Consider the following 24,702-nt stretch of genomic DNA (forward strand, 5'->3'; position numbering starts at 1 on the left):
TTAAAGTAATCTAACACATTTTTGGTTTTTAATGACCTGTCTTACAGAACTTTTATATCATTTAACAGTTTGCTATTAAGCAATTAGCAGGTTATTCAACCTACGATAGGGGTATCAATTATTTCTCCTTCCTGCTCCCCCCCCCCCCCCCCGGTCTTAACCTTACTAATATTTTTTTTTATGTTTTCCTTTCTTAAGTTCTGATGAGGGAATATAACTGAAACATTAACTCCTTAAAGAATAAATAACAAGTTGTGTATTTCCAGTGTCATCCAACTTTCTTTCTAGCTTTCTCTGATATTTCTACTCATGACAAGGAAAACCCAAAGCAACGCATTCCAATACCCAAATTCTATGACCTCTACTCAGCAATGGGTTTGCCAAGGCTTTGTTCCCATAGCTGTCTGATTTGATAAATACCATTAGTTCTGTACAAATAGGGTACAGCTCCGCACACATCTATGAGGTGATACTCCTATTCAACAGAAGAACAACAACGTGCATTATAAGGCACAGTTAACATAGAAAAACATTCCACAATAGTTCACTGAGGCATGAGGAAAACAGACACCAGCCAAAGAACGAGAGGTTAGGAGGCGTGACCAGAAGCTTAGCCAAGTAAGTGGGTTAATGGAGACTTAAAGGAAGAGAAAGAGGTTGAAGGATGGGCAAGAATTCCAGAGTGTGGGACCTAGGTGACTGAAGGCATGGTCATCAATTGGGAGGGGTGGGAGATGGTGAGGGGAACGAGTGGAAATGTACACGGCTGGAGTCAGAAAAACAGAGAAAGCAAGAGAGATGGTCACAGAGCTGGATCAGACTAGAAAGAGAGGGGAGCAAGGACATGGAGGGATAGAAACACATGATTAACAACCCCACTACTCCCCCCTGAAAAAGAACAGACTTATTGAATCAATAAAGAAACCTGAAGGTATGTTTATTGTCCAAAATGTGGTGTTGCAGAGTATCGAAGAAAGCTGTTTATCACCAGTCATTTGCAGTGTAAAATATACACTCAACTGATGAATGTTATTTTTTTTTAATGCTTTTGAGACATGTAACAATAGCAGAAGGAAAAAAACTGTTCAAGAAAGACACAACATAAAATGAAGTGGGACATCTTATCCAACTAAAATAGCACCACTATAAGGTCACAGAAGTCTTAAAGAGATGGTGGCCAGAATTCTCCGGCCATTGGGATTCTCTGTTCCTGCCGGCAGCGCACCCGCTCGTGGGTTTCCCAGCAGTGTGGGGTCCCAATGACAGTGGCAGAAGCAGAGAATCCTGCCGCCAGTGACCAGGACCAAGCAGAAGCAGTCGCTGACTGATGAAGCAAGGGAAATGCGGTGGTCTGCAAGTGAGACTAAAACAACATAGTTTCACAACTCCTCTCCCCCCCCATACTCCTGGCAAACATCCAAGAGATCAAAAACAATCTGGATGAGTTTAACGTTAGACTTATCTCTCAGAGGGAGGTAAGAGACTGATGTGTGCTCTGTTTCGCGGAGACATGGCTCACCCCTGCCTCACCGGACTGTGCCATACAAACTGAAGGCTTCTCGATTCATCGGGCGGACTGCACCGCGTCATCAGGCAAAGTGAAGGGTGCAGGGATTTGCCTCCTCATCAACTCCTCCTGGTGCTTGGACGTGGCGACCCTGGCAAACTACCGCTCCACGGACTTGAAATAACCGCCCATACTACCTTCCACAGGAGCTCATTTCTGCCATTATCATGGCGGTCTACATCCCATCCCAGGCGAAAATGAAGAAAGCGCTTGATGAATTGTATAAATAATAGTGAAACAGAATACCCAGAGGCCTTGTTCATCATGGCCAGGGACTTCATCCAGGCTAACCTCAAGAATACACTGCCAAAATTCCACCAACACATCTCCTGTTCCACCGGTGCGTCAACATCCTCGACCACTGCTACACAAACATTGAGGGCGCATATCAATACATCCCCCATCCGCACTTCGGAAAATTGGACATACAAGCAGAATCTTAAGTGGGAGAATCCGGTTAAGAAAGTCATGCAATACTGGTCCGAGGCAACAGAAGTGCTCCTACGCGACTGCTTGGAGTCAGTGGACTGATCCATATTCAAGAACTCATCGGCCAACCAAAGTGATATGCCACCACTGACACAGACCTCATCAGCAAGTGTGTAGAAAGAAGGTAGGATGTACATTCTCCGATTGGAAACCATGGGTGAATTGGGAGATTCACTCCCTATTGAAGGTCAGGTCTGAGGTATTCAAGACAGGCAAGAAATCCACAATGAACTCGATCCATTCTGTGCTCAGTTTGAGCAGGAAACCATCAAACCATTGCCAACTATCCCAGCAGCCTCGGACACACCATACCTACCATCACAGCCTCCATAGTCAGATCGGCCTTCTTGAAAGTGAACCCTCGGAACAACGGGTCCTGATGGAGCCCCTGGTTGTGCACTCAGATCTTGCATAGACCAACAGATGGGTGTGTTCACAGACATCCTCAACCTCTCCTTACGCCATTCCAAGGTGCCCATCTGCTTCAAGAAGGCCACCATCATACTGGTGCCAAAGAAGAACCAGGCAACATGCCTCAACGACTACCATCTGGTGGCCTTGACATCGATCATTATGAAGTGCTTTGAGGAGTTGGTCTTGAGGCACAGCAACTCCATACTCCTAGAATACCCTGATCCACTGCAATTCACATACAGCCACAACTGGTCCACAGCAGACATCTTCTCTCTGGCCCTACACTAATCCCTGGAGCATCTCGGCAGCAAGGACTCCGACGTCAGACTGAAATTCATTGATTACAGCTCCGCCTTCAACACCATAATCCCAGCCAAGCTCATACAAAAACTTCAAAACCTAGGACTTGGCTCCTCCCTCTGCAACTGGATACTCAGCTTCCTGACCCATAGGTCACAATCAGTAAGGATAAATAACAACACCTCCTCCACGATAGTCCTCAATACCGGGGCCCCGCAAGGCTGCGTACTTAGCTCTCTACTATACTCCCTATATACACACAACTGTTGGAATATTTTGCTCCAACTCCATCTACAAGTTTGCTGATGACATGACTGTAGTGAGTCAGATCTCAAACAACAATGAGTCAGAGTGCAGGAGAAAGATAGAGAACCTAGTGGTGTCGTATAATGACAGCAATCTCTCCCTCAACGTCAGCAAAACTAAAGAGCTGTTCATTGACTTCAGGAAGCAAAGTATTGTGCACACCTCTGTCTGCATCATTGGTGCCGAAGTGTAGATGGTTGACAGCTTCAAATTCCTGAATGTGCGCATCACCAAAAACCTGCACTTGTCCACCCATGTTGACACTATGACAAAAAAAGCACAACAGTGGGCAGCATGGTGGCGCAGTGGTTAGCATTGCTGCTTCACAGCACCGCGGTCCCAGGTGCGATCCCGGCTCTGGGTCACTGTCCATGTGGAGTTTGCATATTATCCCCGTGTTTGCGTGGGTTTCACCCCCACAACTCAAAAGATGTGAAGGTTGGGTGCATTGGCCACTCTAAATTGCCCTTTAATTGGAAAAAATTAATTGCGTATTTCAAGTTTTTAAAAAAAAACCAACAGCACCTATACTTCCTCAGGAAATAAAGGAAATTCAGCATGTCCACATTGACTCTTACCGATTTTTACAGATGCACCATAGAAAGTGTCCTATCTGGCTGCATCACAACCTGGTAAACTACTCTGCTCAAGATCGTAAGAAACTACAGAGAACCATGAACACAGCCCAGTCCATCACGCGAACCCACCTCCCATCCATTGACTCTATCTACACCTCCTGCTGCCTTGGGAAAGCGGGCAGCATAATCAAAGACCCCTCCCACCCGGGTTATTCTCTCTTCCAACTTCTTCCGTTGTGCACGAGATACAAAAGTCTGAGAACATGCACTAACAGGTTCAAAAACCGCTGATACTAGACTCCTGAATGACCCTCTTATGGTCTAAACTGATTTCTTCACACATCTTCTTTACTGAGCAGTACTACACTATGTATGCTTCACCCGATGTCTGTGCCTATGTATTTACATTGTGTATTCATAGATGTCCGATGTTTCTTTCATGTATGGAAAGATCTGTCTGGATTGCACGCTGAACAATACTTTTCACTGTACCTCGGTACACGTGATAATAAATCAAATCCAATCCAATCTAGTGCGCTGCCGAGAAACACGCGGCTGGGAGACCAGAGAATCCAGCCCGGTATCTCTAGGATTTCATTGTAAACCCCAATTGTGCAAAGAAAATTAATGAACTAGGCAGAAATCAGGCTGACACTAAATTGCAAGGTGGGAAAGCAGGATGCAGAACTATCGCCAGCTAAAGAAAAGCTAGTGAACATTAAATATTGATTTGAGAAGTTTAACCTAACTTCTGTTCACATGAATACAGGGGACAGAATGAGTGAATTGGAAGTGCTGAGGAGTAGGTAGAAAATAAACTTCACAGGAATAACCAGAAGCCTGACTAATGAAGTGAGAGGAGTGGAGAATAAACCTACAAAGCTTGGCTGTGATATATGAAGAAGGAGTAAGCAGGGCAAGTAGCAATACTTGTCAGAGAGGGGTTACATTCAACTAAAAAAATAATATTGCATTGTATTAAATCTCATTGGTTAGATTTAGAAGACAGAAAGGTGAGAGGAACATGCTGTGAGACAAATAACAAAAGAAGGTTGCTTTGGATTTCTAATTAGGGTTGAACAATTGCAGTTTAGAAATGCAGCACAGCATCTTACTGCTGCAGCTGGAACAGGTTGCCTACTGGGACCAGGTGCAATATTGAAAGCTTTTGAGTAAAGCCTAATCTTTTTCTGCTCAGCCTTAACTCTGCATCGTCTTGTGTGTGTGCCATTATGCACCTGCAATCTTTTTTTTTATTACTTTATCTTAGTTACACAGCCAGGGCTCAGAGTGTGGACAGAGGCGAACCCCTAATCCAGCTCTTTGCCTGCTCCAAAAAACAATTCAAATTGAATCCAATTTATGGTCCCCATAAAGGAGACATACCAGATCTGAGCCAAAAGGCTCAATCTACGCTCAATCTTAGCCAAAAGGCCGAGAAGCGATTATGCACCTGCAATCTTAATGACAACCGAATACTAGCAAGAAAAATGAAAATCTGATCAAATATAACAAATGCAAAAGTGAAAGCACAAATAGAGTAAGTAGAAAACCAAATGGCTAACATATCAAGAAAAATCATAATCCTGATGAGGAAGTAAAAGCCCAAGAGGAAGCAGAGGAGAACAATTGCAGGAAACTAAAAACTGAAAGCATGAAAAAAGAGAAATCACAGCTTAGTCCATTAGCGTTAAAAATAAGTGTGGATGATCTAATATTCTAAGAAGATTCCTGCAAACAAGCAATTCACTTATTGTAAACTGTGGTTTAAAACGTTTTAAACATTTTGAAAATAAAGTTTTGAATGTTCCAAATGGAGTGTTTTTGTTAACATAGCTCCATAGTAAATAAATAACTCTTGTCAGTATATTATAATATTTTGCAAGCTGCTGTAATCTTCCAAGTATGGTATTACAATCAAATGATTAACATTCTATTGGGCGGCATGGTAACACAGTGGTTAGCATTGTTGCTTTGCAGCGCCAGGGTCACTGTCTGTGCAGAGTCTGCACATTCTCCCTGTGTCTGTGTGGGTTTCTACCGGGTGCTCCGGTTTCCTCCCACAGGTTCCTAACATGCGGTTAGATAATTTGGACATTCTGAATTCTCCCTCTGTGTACCCAAACAGGTGCCGGAATGTGGTGACTAGGGGATTTTCACAGTAACTTCATTGCGGTGTTAATGCAAGCCTACTTGTGACAATAAAGATTATTATTATTATTATGACCTGCAAGTTCTTTAGCAGACTTATAGAGTGATAAAAGCAATTCTCAGGGCAGCACGGTAGCGCAGTGGTTAGCATTGCTGTCTCAAGGCACCGAGGTCCCAAGTTTGATCCCGGCTCTGGGTCACTGTCCGTGTGGAGTTTGTACATTCTTCCCATGTTTGCGTGGGTGTGGATTGACCATGCTAAATTGCCCCTTAATTGGAAAAAATTAATTGGGTACTCTAAATTTAAAAAAATAAATAAATAAAATCAATTCACAGCATCGTTGTTGCATACAAGAAAGCACTTCCAGGGATGACATCCCTGGACCTGAACCTATGAAGATTGCACCAACTCAGTCAATACCAGAAAATCGGTGTGTGTGCCTATCAAAGAACCCGCCCAATTTTATAATATTCTCTGCATCCTTGGTACACCTGGGTGCCTTCATATCACCCCTTCCAGCTCACAAAATGAGCATAAAATTGTTTAGATATTCTAGGTTGGAAAAAATTAATTATAAACTCAGCACTACCAACACTTTAACATTTTAATAGCTCCAATTTCATTATATAATAGTATCAAATCTATAGTAAGATAAAACTACTAGTGACAAAAAGTAGCCATGTTTCCTGATTGCTAAACAGTAATCTCTCCTGGAAAGTATGCAAATTAACTTCTGGCGAGGAAAGAATTGGACTCAACTGAAATTCTACCTTCCTCTCCCCACCCACCACCCCTTCCCCAGGTTAGCTCATAAATGAAGAATGGTCATATTGGAGGAGAGGGGGGGTGGGGGGAGGGGTAGAGACGCACAACACAACTATGGCAACAAAAGTCAATGATTTAAGGACAGAAACAAAAGAGAAAGAAAATTTGGAACGTAAATTGGTCTTACTGTATTGTTACAGAACCATGTGATGTCTCCTTCATTTCCTGTATAGAAAAGAATGGGGCCTCCATTGTGATTCCAATATTTGTCTGCCATCAGATATCTTTGGTTGAATGTGGCATCTTCAGCAAATCCAAAGTGATCAACCTGTGAAAATTATAATTTTCATATTTAGTCAAAGTATAATTTAGCTAACTATACTACTGATATGTATATATATTTTTGTCTGCATATAAATGTAAATTTAAAAAGTACACTAATGACATCAAACAATGTTTGGGCTAATAGATTCTCCATAGTGTTTGAAATCCGGAGTGCAGTTCCTGATGGTTTCATTGGTCCTTTTGTAGCATAAATGCAACAGTAATTCATCCATCATTGTAATACAGCAAATGTATGAAATAAATATATCACATAACTGTCCCAAAATTTAAAAAATACACACATAGCATATTATAACACAAAATCAGCATTATCACAAGAATGAAGGGGAAAGGTTATCAGAATTTTTCTCACATAATTATTGGAACATGGAATGCTTTACTGGAAGTGGCCATTGAGGTAAGCAAGGCAAAGATCAATAGGAAAACTATAAAAGAATAAATATAAAAAGGTGCAGCGATAAAGATTAAATTGTTTCAGTTGGGACTTCCGGTGGCAGCATGTAGATGGAGGTCACACATTAGGTGGCTCTTGCTCGACGCTCTGCTTTTTGGACCTTAATGCCTGGTTTCAGGGGCAGTTTTTGAATGAGCTGGTGTGGGAAGTCAAAAGGAAGGTGTGAAATGTCGAAGACCCAGAGAAGGGCACTGTAAAGAAGGTCCGCTATCGAGTGAGTTGGTGGAGGTTGAATCGCTGGGTTCACCTCACAGTGGAAACTCTGACCAAGGTGAATGCTATTCACCAAGCACATTGAGGTGCTGTGGAGGGAGATGATGGCTGCGATGAAAGAGTGGATGGAGGAGGTGAGTGTCTCAGTAAAGACTGCAGTGATGAAGATGTTGCGGGAGCAACAAAAGAACTGAAGTGGGTGGAGGAGGCTCTGTCGCAGCACAGTGACTAGTTCACCTCGATGGGTGAGGAGCTGCAGAGGGTGGTGGAGGCCAACAAAGAGCTCACAGCTAAGGTGGAAGACCAGGAGAACACATCAAGGCAGCCTGCCCCAGAGTGTGGAAGGTCGAAGCCAACCCAGTATTTTGCAAAGATGCTGGCAGAGGTGTTGAGGGAGGAGGAAGAACCCTCCCGATATGAGTTGGACAGGGCACATCAGTCATTCAGGCCAAAGTCGAATGAAAATGAGCCACCGATCATAATTTGCTTCCATAAGTTTCATGTGAAGGCGAAGGTCCTGAATTGGGCGAAGCAAAGACGAAGGTGAAGTGGGAAGCTGTTGGTTAACAAATATGCCAAGGCTTGAAGGCGGAGTTGGCGAGAGGCAGGCGGCCTTCAAACGGGTGAAGGCGGTACTGAACAGCAACGTTATGAGCTTTGGAGTGGTCCACCCTGCGAAGATGAGAGTGACGCACAACTTGAGGGATTTCTATTTCGTGATGGTGGAGGCGGCAGAGGCATTCATGAAGGGGGACATCGGGGGGCAGCGGTATTAGTCGGCAAGAGGGTAAGTCTGAGATGGAGAAGGCGGTAGCAGATCAGGGGGGCAGGTATGTGATAGTGGTGGGTGTGCTAGAGGGGAGTTTTGTGGTACTGGCGAGCATGTATGGCCCCAACTGGGACGATGCGAGGTTTGTGAAGAGGGTGTTGTGTGCCATTCTGGATCATGAGTTGATAGTTGGGGGGGGGGGGGGGGGGGGGGGGGGGGGGGGGGGGGATTGGAACATGGCATTGAAGCCATTGTGCTGAGGAGCCGTGGTTGTAAAGGGGATAGGTAAGGGGCGTGGAACATAGGGGATCCCTGTATGGCAATGATCTGCTGTTGTATATTTCAGAACTGAGCACGTCAGTGGGGAGTATAATGGAACTGCTCCAGAGATTCAGGACATTTTCAGGGTATAAATTTAATTTCGGGAAAAGTGAGTATTTTTTAGTATCCCTGCTGGTCGTAGGAACGGGGATAGGGGGACTGTCATTCCGCTTGGCAGTGACTCACTTTAGGGGATGCAGGTGGCCCGGACTGGGTAGGGCTTCGGAAGTTCAATTTCACTAGTTTGGTGGAGATTTGCCGATTTGCTAAGGTGGAACAATCTCCCTATGGTCGTTGGTGGGGCCGCGCGCCGGCAGTTAAATGCAGGTTTTTGCATGTGATTCCTGTTTTATTTCAATGTCTGCCAGTCTTTTTGCCCAAGTCTCTTCTTCATGGGGGTTGAATGGCTGATCTCCTCGTTCATTTGGGGGTTGGGGGGGGGGGGGGGGGGGGGGGGAGTGGCTAGGATTAGGAGGTCGTCCTGCAAAGGGGATGGCAGGCAGGGGGGTTAGCCTCCCAAACTTTCTGTTGCACTATTGGGCGGTGAATGATGCAGAGAGGTGCGGGGCTGAGCAAGGGGTGACTCTGTGGGTAAGAACGGAAGCGGGCTCTTGTAGGGGGTCGGGTTGCGGGCGCTGGCACGGCGCCACTCCTGATGGTCCCTGGAAAGTACTCGGTGAGTCCGGTTGGTGGCTATGTTGAAGATTTGGAGGCACTTCAACAACACTTAAGCTGGGGGCTGGATCAGGGGGATGTCAATTAGGCTGAATCATGGGTTCGAGCCGGGAAAGATGGATGCGAGTTTCGGGTATGGTAGAGAAGAAAGGAGATCAAGGAAATTAAGGACTTGTTCCTAGGGGAGCAATTTGCGAGTTTAGAGGAGCTGAAGAGATGTATGGTTGGCACGGGGGGAAGGTTTAGGTATATGTAGGTTCGGACTTTGCGTGGAAGGTTTTCCCTACCTTCCAGATAGCACCGGCCTCCTCGTTTTTGGAGGCAGTGCTGTCAGAGGGGTGGGCTGAAAAGGGGTTGTCTTGGCGATTCGCGGGAGGATTCTGGAGTCCTTGGGGGATTAGGCAAAGTGGGAGGAAGAGCTGGGGGTGGCGCTAGAAGAGGACTGTGGTGTGAGGTGCTGTGGAGGGTGAATGCCTTGGCTTTGTGTATGATGGTTGGGGCTGATACAGCTGAAGGCAGTATTCAGGGCACACCTCACAAAATCAAGGATAAGCCAGCTGTTCGAAAGGTGCCGGATGTCTGTGAGCAATGTAGAGAGGCCCACGAACCATGTTCATATGTTTTGGTCCTGCCAAGCTGGAGATATTTTTCTTACTCTTTGACTCTTATTAGTACATTGACATCTCAATGCTAGTGCCTACCTATGTAAGTAAACACAATGGTAATGATGCCCAGCTATCTTGGCTAAGATCCATGGACATTATTATTTCCTCCTATCTCTATTTAGTTCACTGGAACTCTACCAAGATGTTTGCTTTTTTTTAAAATAATTTTTATTGGAATTTTTTACAGAAAATATGACAACAAACAATGAAATGCAACAAAATAACCCCATATAACTGTAACACCCCCAAGACCGTATCAACGCATGTTCACATCCCCCCCACCCCCCCCCCCCAAACCCAGTGAACAACAAGCGAACTTAAAAATAAATTAAATTAAATAAGCAAACAGTCATCGTCACCCCCCCCCACTTCCCCCCCTTTCTCTCCCCCCTTTCCCCTCCTTCCCCCCCCCCTCCCCCCCCTCTCCCTCCGTCCCTTCCCCCCCCTTCCTTCCCCCCCCTTCCCTTCCCCCCCCTTCCCTTCCCCCCCCCCTTCCCTTCCCCCTTCCCTTCCCCCCCTTCCTTCCCCCCCCCCTTCCCTTCCCCCCCCTTCCCTTCCCTTCCCCCCCTTCCCTTCCCTTCCCCCCCCCCTTCCCTTCCCTTCCCCCCCCCCTTCCCTTTCCCTTCCCCCCCCCCTTTTTTTCCCCTCTCCCCCCCGGGTTGCTGCTGCTGCTGTCCCAGTACCCTATCGTTCAGCCAGAAAGTCGAGGAAAGGTTGCCACCGCCTAAAGAACCCTTGTACCAATCCTCTCAGGGCGAATTTGACCTTCTCTAGCTTAATAAAACCCGCCATGTCATTGATCCAGGTCTCCACGCTTGGGGGCCTCGCATCCTTCCATTGTAGCAAGATCCTCCGCCGGGCTACTAGGGACGCAAAGGCCAGCACGCCGGCCTCTTTCGCCTCCTGCACTCCCGGCTCCACCCCAACCCCAAATATCGTGAGTCCCCAGCCTGGCTTGACCCTGGATCCTACCACCCTCGACACCGTCCTCACCACCCCCTTCCAGAACTCCTCCAGTGCCGAGCATGCCCAGAACATATGGGCATGGTTCGCTGGACTCCCCGAACACCTGACACACCTGTCTTCGCCCCCAAAGAACCTACTCATCCTAGACCCGGACATGTGGGCCCGGTGCAGCACCTTGAATTGGATGAGGCTAAGCCGCGCACATGAGGTGGAAGAATTAACCCTCTCCAGGGCATCAGTCATGTCCCGTCTTCGATCTGTTCCCCCAGTTCCCCCACCCACTTAGCTTTCAGCTCCTCTACTGACACGTCCTCCACCTCCTGCATTACCTTGTAGATATCAGATATCTTCCCCTCTCCGACCCAGACCCCCGAAAGCACCCTGTCGCTCACCCCCCTCGCGGGGAGCGAAGGGAAGCCCTCCACCTGCCGCCTAGCAAACGCCTTTACCTGCAGATACCTGAACATGTTCCCCAGGGGGAGCCCAAATTTCTCCTCCAACACCCCCAGGCTCGCAAACCTCCCATCAATGAACAGGTCCCTCAGCTGTCTGATGCCCGCTCTGTGCCAACCCTGGAATCCCCCATCAATGTTCCCCGGGACGAACCGATGGTTCCCCCTTAACGGAGCCTCCATCGAGCCCCCCACTTCTCCCCTATGTCGCCTCCACTGCCCCCAAATCTTGAGGGTAGCCGCCACCACCAGACTCGTGGTATACCTCGTAGGAGGGAGCGGCCACGGCGCCGTTACCAGGGCCCCCAGGCTTGTATAAGATGTTTGCTTTTGACTCTCACGCATCTACACTCTGCCTGAATTTCTGGTATAACTACATAATTACATGACTCAAGCTATTGTGGTCATCCACTCCAAACAATCTTGCATTTGCCCTCTACCTCAGAAGTAATTTTAACTGAGTTATTCATTCTAAGCCAGATTGATCTCCCATTATACATCTCACCCAATTCTCCTTTGCTTTAATATCAAGACTATACAGTAAGCCAAAATCATAATTATTATCAGATACAGAATTAGTGCACAGCGACTGGACATTCCCAGGTGAAATAATTATGTCAAGCCAAGGATCCAGAAAGAAACACGAGTCTTGTTGGGGAAACTTCTTGAAAACCTTCCAAACACTAAATTATGAATTTTCTATTGATATTGAAGTGAGTTTTTCTGAAATTGTGTAGTCTGTATAGGTGTATGTTTCACGTATTGAATTAGAAGTAGCATTTACAACATCATTAGAGCAAAGGAAAACGGCCAATAAGAAAGTTAAACTTTCACTGATTTGATTGGGTTTTTTTTGGTGTTGTAGCACTTTTTGATTTATGAATGGCAGCTTAGAAAAGAATTCAGGAATTTAATTGCTTGGTATCTGATTCGTAACATTTTTTTGTGGAATCAAAGAAATCCATACTTAAGATTTTCTATCTATTTAACAAGATCTAATTTGAATACTATGACTAATTGATTGTAAATTAGATTTTTTACTAATATTGATACAATAATGCTTACACTGAAGTTTATTTTAACCCCGCTTATGATATCCTGGTTGAAGTGGTTGAACAGTGACATGGTGAGAGACTGTGGTCTGTTTTATTGACCTAAAACGGTAACAAAGACAAACTGCAACAGAAATTCAAGCAAAGTGAGGTGCATGACAACCAAAAGATAACATATTGGTAGAATTTCAGCGACCTAAATAGAGATAGGGAAAAAACTAGTGTCCATAAATCTTAGACAAGATAGCTGGGTATCAATACCATTGTGTTTTACTTGCTTAGGGCAGAGGGCACGCACTATCTATGAAATATCAATGTATTAATGAAGGTCGAAGAGTAAGAAAAACAAATGACGTCAGATTCAGAGACACTGCCATGGAAAGGCAGATTGGTAGATCACATCTTTTCCATTTGGGCAGCAAAAATCATAACAAGAAAATTATTGTGTTAAATAGCTCTTCATAGGCTTTGCTGTATTGTCAGATAATAAGAAAGGGTGCCCTGAGCATGTAGAGTGTTGGTGTACAAGGCCAAAGGTTTGGGAACATCCTGCCGACAAAATCTCTCAAAGGATGGACTGGCTAGAAAAGCCTCAACAAGACTCCCCACATTTTCCAATTTTATACCCTCCAACTTTCAATTAAACAATCTTCTCAAAATTAGTTCTAAATTCCGGAGTCATACCTGGTCCACTGTTTCATGATGATATCAATCTCAAGTCACTTTGCATCAACTGGAAAGCAAAACTTATGACATACCTGTAGGATTCAACTCTTTCAATCTATTATGACAGAGGTGTTGATTATTCTTGCTTCATTACTTAAGCTATTGTAACCAAACGCTAACAGTCTGCATAACCCAACTGTGTCCATTGAGCCAGTATGAAGGTATGGCCCTCATTGTCCTACTATATATAATTTCAACTTAGTATTAACTGCTACGAGTACAAAAAACACTCATCAATAAAGTCGGCAACAGACTTTGGTTCTTCAGTTCGCATTTAAATCAGACATGCCAAATCTGACAATCTTATCGGGAGACTCACAATTTGGAAGTAAAATTAAAACCCAAACACTATCGTCATGCACCATTTTTGAGGCTGGTCAGTGCAAGACTTTTGAATTAAAAGGACATTTTGAAGGACACAATGACAACCCATTGCCATCTGCCCACATCCAGCAAATGAAGGGTGTAATACTGTAGCCTTCTCAATAAACCAGTGTAAGTTTTCAAGGTGGACTGGCTCTTGCTACGGGCAGTAAGAATTAAGACTTGTATAAATGTGAAAAAAATACTTTGTTGTTTCTTGAGTCAGCCTGTTAAATGAAAAATATTAGCTTGATTTGTTAGTATGGATGATGATAATGCCACACTAGTCACACACTGAAACTCAGCTCAAAGACTCAAAAATTGTCTCTCCAATGCTGTAACATGTTTTCCCATCCTGCTAATCTCAAAACAGCTATGATTATGTGACAAGGTATGTCTCTGCACTTGATCACTAAATAACACCCAGTTGGAAGTGATTAGCAAATTCTGCTACCTGAGGCCCACAATAACAAACAATCTTTCTCTAGTTGCAGAACATGATACGCGCAAAGGGGAAGAAATTATCATCTTTGGTCAACTCATGAAATGTGCATGGAATAACATCAAGTTGACTCTTGGGACCAAGATGCAAGATTAAGAGGCCTGTGTTTTCAGCACCTTATATATCGCTGTGCAACATGGATGCTTTACAGCTGTCAAGAAATGAAGCTCAACAAATCTCCATCTTCACTGTTTGCAGCGCATTGTGGGCATCTCATGGAAGGACAAAATCACAAATATAGCAGTTCTCACAAAAGCAAATCTGTCATGTATGTTGACACTCAGGCAGAAGCAACTTAACTGGTTCAGGCACCTTCTCTGGATGGAAAATGGACAGACACCCAAGCATTCATTTTCTGTATTGCTGATGATGTAGCCGGAGCTGTGAGATCAGTAAGACGCCCAAAGCTCCGTTCCAAGGATGCTTGCAAACGTTTCATGAAGGCCCTAAACATTGATTTTCACATCTGGGAGTTACTGGCCAAAAACAGAAGAAAATTGTGACATCACCCCTTGACTGGAATGTACCACCATAACAATCAGTGGCTAAAGCGGCTTGGCAACACCGAAAGCAACCATGGCAATATCTTCTTCCATCGATGGAAAAATGCCAATGATGTTGTTAGTTTGTAATAAACCCCGTCTGCCCCATAGACCCTTTCAGGGAATTACAGAATAAAATCTCAAATAAGGAGCCAAAGCTTAAGCAAAAGACTAAAGTGTGATAGCTGAGATATTGATTAGCAAATACTTCTGCAGCATAAGGATTTTTTAAAATTCTAAAACCCAGAAATGGAAAATGAAGTCATATTTCTACATCTGGCACTCGTTAGATGACACACTTAGAGGATGAAACCCACATCTATTATTACAATGTCATTCAAAGTGTATTGGGCTTCCAAAATCTTTTAGGTTCATTAACAGACTTAGGAACATAGGAACAGGAGTAGGCTATTTAGTCCATCAGACTTGCTCTGCCATTCAACACAATCATGGCTGATCGTCCACTTCAATGCTTTTTTCCCCCCACATCCCTTTATGTCAGTGGTGTTTAGAAATCTGTCAATCTTTACTTTAAACGTACTCAATGACTGAACTGCTACAGCCTTCTGGGATAAGGTATTCCAAAGGTATTCACAACCCTATTGCTAAAAATATTTCTCCTCATCATTCACAGTACTCCAGGTGCCGTCTAACCAAGGTTTGGAGCAAGACTTTGCTATCTTGTACTCAAATCCTCTTGTGATAATAGCTAAAGTACCATTAGCTTTCCTAATTGCTTACTGCAGCTGCATGTTTGCTTTCAGTGCCTTATTGATGAGGACACCAAGGTCACATTGTTCAGCCACACATTCTAACCTGTTGACAGTTAAGAAATACCCTTTCCACCTGTTTTTTTTCATTTAGGGGATGTGGGTGTCGCAGGTTAGACCAGCATTTATTGCCCATACCTAGTTGCCCTTCAGAAGATGGCGGCAAGTTGCCTTCTTGAACCGCTGCAGTCCTTGAGGTGTAGGTACACCCACTGTGCTGTTCGGGAGTGAGTTCCAGGATTTTGACCCAATGACAGTGAAGAAGCAGTGATATATTTCCAAGTCAGAGTGGTGAGTGACTTGAAGGGGAACCTCCAGGTGGTGGGGTTCCCTGGTATCTGCTGCTCTTGTCCTTCTAGATGATAGTGGTCATGGGTTTGGAAGGTGTTGTCTTAGTAACTTTGGTGAATTACTGCAGTGCATCTTGTATATGGTACACATGGCTGCCACTGTTCATCGGTGGTGGAAGGTTTGAATGTTTGTGGAAGGAGGAACAATCAAGCCAGCTGCTTTGGCCTGGATGGTGTTGAGCTTCTTGAGTTTTGTTGGAGCTGCACTCATCCAGGCAAGTGGAGAGTGTTCCATTACACTCCGGACTTGTGCCTTGTAGATGGTGGGCAGGCTTTGAGGGGTCAGAAGGTGAGTTACTCGCCGTAGGATTCCGGGCCTTTGACATTCCCTGTTAGCCACAGTAATAATGTGGCTAGTCCAGTTCAGTTTCTGATCAATGGTAATCCCCAGGATGTTGATTGTGGGGGATTCAGCAACGGTACTGCCATTGAATGTCAAGGGGCAATGGTTGGATCCTCTCTTGTAGGTGATGGTCATTGCCTGGTACTTGTGTGGTGTGGATGTAACTTGCCACTTGCCAGCCTAAGCCTGGATATTGTTCAGGTCTTGCTCCATTTGGATATGGGCTGCTTCATTATCTGAGGAGTCACGAATGGTGGTGAACATTGTGCAGTCATCTGCAAATGTCCCCACTTCTGACCTTATGATGGAAGGGAGGTCATTGATGAAGCAACTGAAGATGGTTGGGTCTACGACACTTCCCTGAGGAACCTGCAGTGATGTTCTGGAGTTGAGATTATTAATCTCCAACCACCATAACCATCTTTCTTTGTGCCAGGTATGACTCCAACCGGCAGAGAGTTTTCCCCCTACCAAAATGGATAACCTCATATTTTCCAACATTCTATCTGCCAAGTTCTTGACCACTACGTCTGTCCAAATCCTCCATAAGCTGCTTTGCATCTTCCTCAAAAAATCATTCTCACTAACGTTGTGTGATCCGCAAAGTTGGAAATTTTGGGAGGGTTTTTCCTTCCCGCCACTCCAGATTTCTGGTACGACACACCATAGGGATTCTCCGTTTCGCCGGCTGGTCAATGGGGTTTCCCATTGTGCAGCAAGCTTCCGGAAAACGGACAATCCCGGTGGCGGAGAATTCAGCCCTATGTTTGTTCCCACATCCAAATCATTGATATATTTTGTGAACAGCTGGAACCCCAAACTTTTTTTTTTAGAAATCTATAGAACCCAATTCTTTTTTCCAATCAAGGGGTAATTTAACGTGGCCAATTCACCTTCATTTGTTTGTCACACTTAGGTTTTGTGATTTAAATGAATGTATAATTGCTGTAAATTATGTAATAATGCTTTAAAGACTATCCATTGTCTGTGTACATCCATACCTTTTCATGTATTTTCCAGTTACCTCCGCCAATTTGCCCCTCAAAATGTCTCAGACTGACTGTCTGCCAGTCAGTCGCCTATTCCCTCTCTACCTGGACTTTCCTAACCTGCCGTGTGAACACCTCCCTAAACGTTCTGCCCACATAGTTCTCATTGCATCAGAGCACACTGGGTTATTTAACATTAAATGCCACGGAGCAAAGAGAATCCGGTTGATCTTTCCCGAGGTCATAAATCTAAGTTTCACTACTGTAAAGAAACAAAAAGCGGAACTGGTTTAGATGAGAGGAAGAATAAATCATCACTACCATCGTGTTGTTTCTTTGTGACTCCAGTAAGTGCACGATGTGATAAACGCTTTAACCCTGAAGTTCAGTTTTCACAATGGCTGAATTTGCAATGTATTGTTGTTGCATGCAGCCTTTACAAACAACTTGATTGAAGCAAATTCACTCTTCTATGACACTCATTTTAGTTTAAATATAAATTGAAGGAGGATATTATACAAATAAAAGAGAATTAGACTCGGTCACAGACTAAAAGCAACAATTATCAATCGAAAATCAATGAAGATGGAAGGCAGCTTCCGGAGTGCGAGGCACAGACATGGTTCATCTCTGTTCCGCGATTAAACTTATCCTGTGAAACCAGTAGTTTGCACAACTTTCAGAAATGAGGATATTCGCGGTCCGGCTTTGCTATCCAGCCTGACGCGCAGATTTCCAGTTAAACTTAACCGGCCGTCTGCACATTGGCGAGAGTCAGCAAAATACAGCTGCAATCTGAAAGAAATCAAAGAATGCTGCAACAGCTCAGCGGCTCTGGCAGCATCTGTAAGGAGGGAGAACCCGAGTTAACGCTGCGACCGCTGCTGAGTCTTTGCAGCAGCCTCTTTTCTTTCATTGTCTCAGTTAGGGCCATTCGGAGCCTCCCGGTTTAAATCCCCCCCACTCACCTTCTGCTGGAAATACCGAGTCTCATAATCAAATTGATCAGATTGGCCGGAGACCGACTGGGTGGCCAGAGCACCGGGCTGAGAGCGAGAGACAAACGCCGGGGTTCCGATGGTCAGGGCCAGGGCCGCAGTCGCTATGGTGACCGCCAGAAGCGGCAGCTTCAGCTCGACCGCCATCGGCAACCGGTATAGTCGGAGAGATTCAGAGATTAGCAGGGGCGGGGGCTGACTGACAGGGGGAGGAGCCTGACTGACAAGGGGAGGGGCCTGACTAACAGGGGGAGGACTCTGACTGACAGGGGAGGGGCCTGACTGACAGAGGGAGGACTCTGACTGAGGGAGAGGAGCCAGACTGACAGGGAAGGGGCCTGACTGACAGGGGAGGAGCCTAAATGACAGAGGGAGGAGCCAGACAGACAGGGAGAGGAGCCAGCCTGAAAGGGGAGAGGCCTGACTGCAAGGGGGCGGGGTCTGACTGACAGGGGTGGGGCCTGACAGACAAGGGGGAGGAGTCTGACTGACACGAGGAGGAGCCTGACTGACAGTGGAGGGGCCTGACTGAGGGGGGGGGGGGCTGGCAGACAGGGGGAGGATCCTGACTGACAGGGGGAGGAGCCGGACTGACAGTGGAGGGGCCTGACTGACAGGGGGAGGATCCTGACTGACAGGGGGAGGAGCCGGACTGACAGTGGAGGGGCCTGACTGACAGGGGGAGGAGCCGGACTGACAGGGGGAGGAGCCGGACTGACAGGGGGAGGAGCCGGACTGACAGTGGAGGGGCCTGACTGACAGGGGGAGGATCCTGACTGACAGGGGGAGGAGCCTGACAGACAGCGGAGGAGCCTGACAGACTTGAGAGGAGCCTGAATGGCAGATGACGGAGCCTGACTGCTGGGTGCCCAAAGTTAAGTACAAATTGTCTTAGTAATAGGTGTAGTTGACTAGTAGTGTTTATGTTGCATGACTGATTGTATGTAAATAAAGTACCCTTGACCTTGAACTAGCCAACTGGTGTTTGGCTCTTTGATCAATAACCGGTTGAAACTTGTGGTGGTATCATTCGATACCTGACGACTCTAAGCATTCGGACATAGACAATATAGAAAGAAGGCAAATTCACTGATTTCCCTAATTGGAACAGAGCCACAGAAAAGACCAAGTAGTAGAGAAAATGCACAACAAGGGGAGTCTGAGTGATGGGGGAGGGGAGTCTGAATGATGGGGAGGGGAGTCTGAGCGATGAGGCAGGAGTCTGAGTGATTGGGAAGGGAGTCTGAGTGATGGGGACGGGAGTCTGAGTGATGGGGAGGGGAGTCTGAGTGATGGGGGGGCAGTCTGAGTGATGGGTGGAGTCTGAGTGATGGGGGGGTCTGAGTAACGGGGAGGGGAGTATGAGTGATGGGGGCGGAGAGTCTGTGTGCTGGCGAGATAGTATCTGAATGTCATGATATGCACTCATGCACATAATGAGATACGGACAGGCAGTGACAGACACCCAGTACAGCCAATCAACACACAGGACAGTACTCAACCTATCACCAGACAACACTAGAGGGGGGTTTCCCACTATAAAACACATGAGACATCAGCACTCCACCTCTTTCCACTGGTGACAACTGTAGTGACAGTCAGGGTGTATATATCAGCACCTTCTACACATGGCTCAGAGCTAGTCTGGTCTAGTTAGCTCACTTAAGAGTAGTAGTGTGTCAAACCCACAGCGAACTGTGTGCACTGTTACAGAAGTTCAATAAGTTGCAGTCCGTGTTACCCCAGGGTGAATAACACGACACTGAATGGAGTCTGATGGGAGGGAAAGGGAATCTGACTGTCTTTTGGTGGGGTGAATTTTAACGGACGAGTGGAAGGGGAGTCTGGCGGGGGACAGAGTCTGTAGTTTGAAAGAGGCCTGTAACTGTCCGAATGAAGTGACATAGTGGAAGTGACAGGAGCTGGGGAGTCATCAAAGAAGAAGGAAGCATTGTGTAAACATCAGAAATATGTAACTGACAAGAAGGATGAGAAATGTAATTAACATTAGAATGAGTACAGCTGACACAGGAGTAAAGCTACAACTTAACGGATGTGGGGAGGTGGGGGGAGAGGTCTGTAACTGACAGGCAGCAGATGGTGTTTTACTCACAAAATGTGGTGGTTTTGTATGTCTAATTGGCAGGAAAAAAGAATGCAAAAGGAAGGAGAAGGCCCAGTAAGAGGATAGTAATTGACAGAAAGATTGCAGATGGTATGTCTTACGCCACACTGACATAACAGATTCCAAGGTTCTTTTTCAAGGGCGTTAACAGTCATCCAGACTCGAAACGTTAACTCCTTTTTCTCTCCATGGATGTGTCAGACCTGCTGAGATTGTCCAACATTTTCTGTTTTTGTTTCAGATTCCAGCATCCGCAGTAATTTGCTTTTATCTATTTGAACAGGAACTGGGAAGACTTCCTGCTCTTCTGGCTAATATAAATCCTTCAACCAAAATCACTTAAAAAGAAACAGAATGGTCATGGACCTGTTTACGAAACTGTGTTGTGCATACATTGTTTCTGTATTTGCCTATATCAAAACATTGACTACAATTAAAAACATTTCTTCAACTATGAAGTGTTTTGGGACATCCTGAAAGTATGAAAAATATCATATAAATACACATTTTCTTTCTTTATGTATTTTACAGATTTTCTCCCCCATTGTCCCAGATTTTCTTGTTTTTTTATATAAATTTAGAGTATCCATTCATTTTCCAATTAAGTGGCAATTTAGCCTGGCCAATCCACCTACTGTGCATATCTTTGGTTTGTGGGGGTAAAACTCACGCAAACGCGGATGTACAAACTCCACACGGACAGTGACCCAGGGCCGGGATCGAACCTAGGACCTCGATGTCGTGAGGCAGCAGTGCTAACCACTGCACCATCGTGCCGCCCGTGTCCCAGATTTTCTGCTTTACCAGGACATCGCATGCTTGAAGGCGGCAGGTAAGAGTACATATTGAGATGCCTAAAGACTAACTATCACGGGTTCTACTGAATGATGTTTTCCTGGCCATTCATTTCTGCATCTTCACAGATACATAATCTCTTAGCTGTTTCTTTGCAATACAAAAATTAAATAATAAATCACAGATTCAGCAATGAGTCATATTTATGTTAAAGCAAAAAGCATTCAAAACAAAATTGGAGGGAGAAGCATTGTATGCGAAAGTAACTATAAATATGTATAAAGCATATTTATAAATGTGGATCTATCATAATTACCTTCTAGGTTGAGGTGCATTCAGTACCAATGAATGTTGTTTTTTAAAACTTCTAAAATCTTAAATTGTTGCATTGTTTCCAGTGTGGTGTCACCAGCACCTGTGTGCCGGAAGGACAGTACTTTCCTCCACTTCCTCGACAAGAGCTTTCCCAACTAAGATGGTCGCAGGAAGTGTGGACTAATGTGGAATCGGTGCAACAAAGATCTGCTGTGCAGCCTAATCAGGCTATATAATCCTCCTTTCTTGCTACAAGATTTGGGGAATCTTGCAAAGACACCACTGGTGGTACTTCTCCAGTTCTTTAAGGTGCCTGATGCAAGTTGTCAAAGTATCTAAAGCATGTAGGACTGAGGATCACTGTTGCCTGGTAAACCATGGTTTGATATCTTGGTCCTCAAATACTCATTTCTTTTCCTCAGTCAACCGAATGCTGAGCTGGCACATTGGAGCAATGAAGGTTTCCATTGTCTATATTTGCCTTTGTCTCCCAAGGTATGGAAAATGGTCTACATTTTCCAGGATACCGCCATTCATTTTTTTTAAAGTAATTTTTATTGAGATTTTCAAAAACATTTCAAAAACAGAAAATAACAAGAAGAAAACAGTATTAACAACAACAAAAGAAAAACAGACTAACCCCCCAAACCAAACCCCCCCCCCCCCCCCAGTAACTACAAAATGAAGAAATATATAAACACCCAGAATATTCAATAAACACATATACACATTTCTCCCTTCCCCTGAAACAAACCCCCACCCCCCGGGTTGCTGCTGCTGCCGGCCTATTTTCCTACCGTTCTGCCAGGAAGTCCAGGAAAGGCTGCTACCGCCTAAAGAACCCCTGTACTGATTCCCTCAGGGCAAATTTCACCTTCTCCAATTTGATGAACCCCGCCGTATCATTGATCCACGCCTCCACGCTTGGGGGCCTCGCATCCTTCCATTGAAGCAAGTTCCTTCGCCGGGCTACTAGGGACGCAAAGGCCAGAACACCGGCCTCTTTCGCCTCCTGCACTCCCGGCTCCACTGTGATGGAACCATCAATTCACGAGACACGTGCTTTAAGATATGAACAGTGGTTTTAATCTACTTACTACAGAGCCAGCCTGTTACCCGCTGAACTCTCGATGAACTGCAGGCTGGCTCTGGACAAGGGTATTTATACAGCAGTCTAGGGGGAGGAGTCGTGGGAGGAGCCAAGGGTGGAGCCCTGTACAAACTCCTGAGCATTCCCAGAGCTATTCCCCCTAGTGGTCGGATAACGCTACTGTGCTTACAATGGTATTGGTAAATACAGTGTGAATTACTAAGTTACATTCACCACATTCACCCCCTGCAAAAAAATCAAGTCCGGCGGGAGTGGTGGTCTACAAAGTAAGTCTGTCCGGTGGTCGAACTGTCTGCTGTGATCTGCGGAGCACCGGGGTTGCAGCCTCTTGCGGTGGCTGGATGGGTGTTGTGTGCTGGGGTACAATGGCAGACTCCAGGGATGGTTGTGTCCGAGCTTCATACTCTTCTGGTTTGACCGGCGACTGGGGGCGCTGGGTGCTGGCCGACGGGGGTGCACGGAACTGGTGGAGCAGGCTCGTGGGCTCGGGAGTGCGAGGGGGCGGCAGCATGGGGTGTAGGGTGAGGGGTCCTTCTGTGGGGGTAGAGGGGCCGCTGGATCCGGCGGGTGCCAGATCCCAGAGGGATACTGTGTCCTGGTGGCTGTCAGGGAACTCGACGAAGGCGTACTGGGGGTTGGAGTGGAGCAGGCGCACATTCTCAACAAGGGGGTCGGTTTTGTGCGCCCTGACGTGTTTCCTCAGGAGTACCGGGCCCTGTATCCTCAGCCATGCCGGAAGTGAGACCCCCGTGGTAGTGCCCCTGGAAAAAATGAAGAGCCTCTCGTGAGGGGTCTGATTGGTTGCTGTGCATAAGAGGGACCTTATAACGTGGAGCGCGTCTGGGAGGACTTCCTGCCACTGGGAGACTTGGAGCTTTCTAGACCGGAGGGTCAGTAGGACGGTCTTCCAGACCGTCGCGTTCTCCCTCTCCACCTGCCCGTTCCCCCTGGGGTTGTAGCTGGTAGTCCTGCTCGAGGCAATGCCCTTGCCGAGCAGGTACTGACGCAGCTCGTCGCTCATGAAGGACGAACCCCGGTCGCTGTGTACGTAGCTGGGGAAACCAAACTGGGTGAAGATGCTATGCAGGTCCCTAATGACTGTGTGCGAGGTCATGTCGGGGCACGGGATAGCGAATGGGAAACGGGAGAACTCATCTACGATGTTTAGAAAGTAAATGTTCTTTTTAGTTGAGGGGAGTGGCCCTTTGAAATCAATCGCGAGGCGTTCAAAGGGCCTAGAAGCCTTGACCAGGTGGGCCCTGTTTGGTCTATAGAAGTGCGTTTTGCACTCCGCACAGATCGGGCAGTCCCTGGTGACTGCTTTTAACTCCACGTTGGAGAAAGGCAGGTTTCGGCTCTGATGTAGTGGGCGAGCCGGGTGACCCCCGGGTGGCAGAGGTCATTGTGGATGACTTACAGTTGGTCAATCTGCGCGCTGGCGCATGTCCCGCGGGGTAGGGCATCCGGAGGCTCGTTGAGCTTCCCGGGTCGATACTTAATATCGTAATTATAGGTGGAGAGTTCGATCCTCCACCAAAGAATTTTATCATTTTTTATTTTGCCCCTTTGCGAGTTATCAAGCATGAAGGCAACCGATCTTTGGTCGGTGATGAGGGTGAACCTCCTACCTGCGAGGTAGTGCCTCCAGTGACGGATAGCCTCCACAATGGCTTGTGCTTCTTTCTCGACTGAGGAGTGTCGGAGTTCTGAAGCGGAGAGGGTACGGGAGAAAAATGCGACTGGTCTCTCTGCCTGATTTAGTGTGGCTGCTAGAGCTACCTCTGAGGCGTCGCTCTCAACCTGGAATGGAGTGGATTCATCCACCGCCCCCATGGCCGCTTTGGCGATGTCCTCCTTGATATAGTTGAAGGCCTGGCGTGCCTCAGCTGACAGGGGAAATCGTGTGGCCTTAAAGAGTGGGCGGGCTTTGTCCGCATATTGAGGGACCCACTGGGCGTAGTAGGAGAAGAAGCCCAAGCACCATTTGAGGGCCTTGGGGCAATGGGGGAGGGGGAGTTCTAAGAGCATACGGTCCGGATCTGGGCTCAGGACAACATTTTCCACGACGTTGCCGAGGATGGCCAGTCTGTTTGTGCGGAAAATGCATTTCTCTTTGTTGTACGTGATGTTTAATTTCTGTGCCGTCTGGAAAAAAACGGTAGAGGTTGGCGTCATGGTCCTGCTGGTCATAGCTGCAGATGGTGACATTGTGCAAGTACGGAAATGTGGCCCGCAGCCCGTACTGGTCCACCATTCAGTCCATTGCTCGTTGGAACACCGCGACCCCATT

General features: G+C 46.2%; 1 protein-coding gene across 1 annotated transcript in view; it reads right to left on the minus strand.

Moving 5' to 3' along the window:
• The window catches only part of LOC119977505 (prolylcarboxypeptidase (angiotensinase C)), a 39,247-nt gene extending 20,984 nt beyond the window's left edge, over positions 1–18,263 (minus strand). The window contains exons 1-2 of the mRNA XM_038818541.1: positions 18,037–18,263; positions 6,759–6,899 (exon numbers count right to left, since the gene is read on the minus strand). Coding sequence (XP_038674469.1) covers positions 6,759–6,899; positions 18,037–18,213 — 318 coding nt within the window. The 5' untranslated portion in view covers positions 18,214–18,263. The remainder of the gene's footprint in view (positions 1–6,758; positions 6,900–18,036) is intronic.
• Positions 18,264–24,702: the final 6,439 nt, after the last annotated feature.

This window comes from Scyliorhinus canicula, chromosome 14 (genome assembly GCF_902713615.1).
Source record: "Scyliorhinus canicula chromosome 14, sScyCan1.1, whole genome shotgun sequence".
Classification (NCBI taxonomy): Eukaryota; Metazoa; Chordata; class Chondrichthyes; order Carcharhiniformes; family Scyliorhinidae; genus Scyliorhinus; species Scyliorhinus canicula.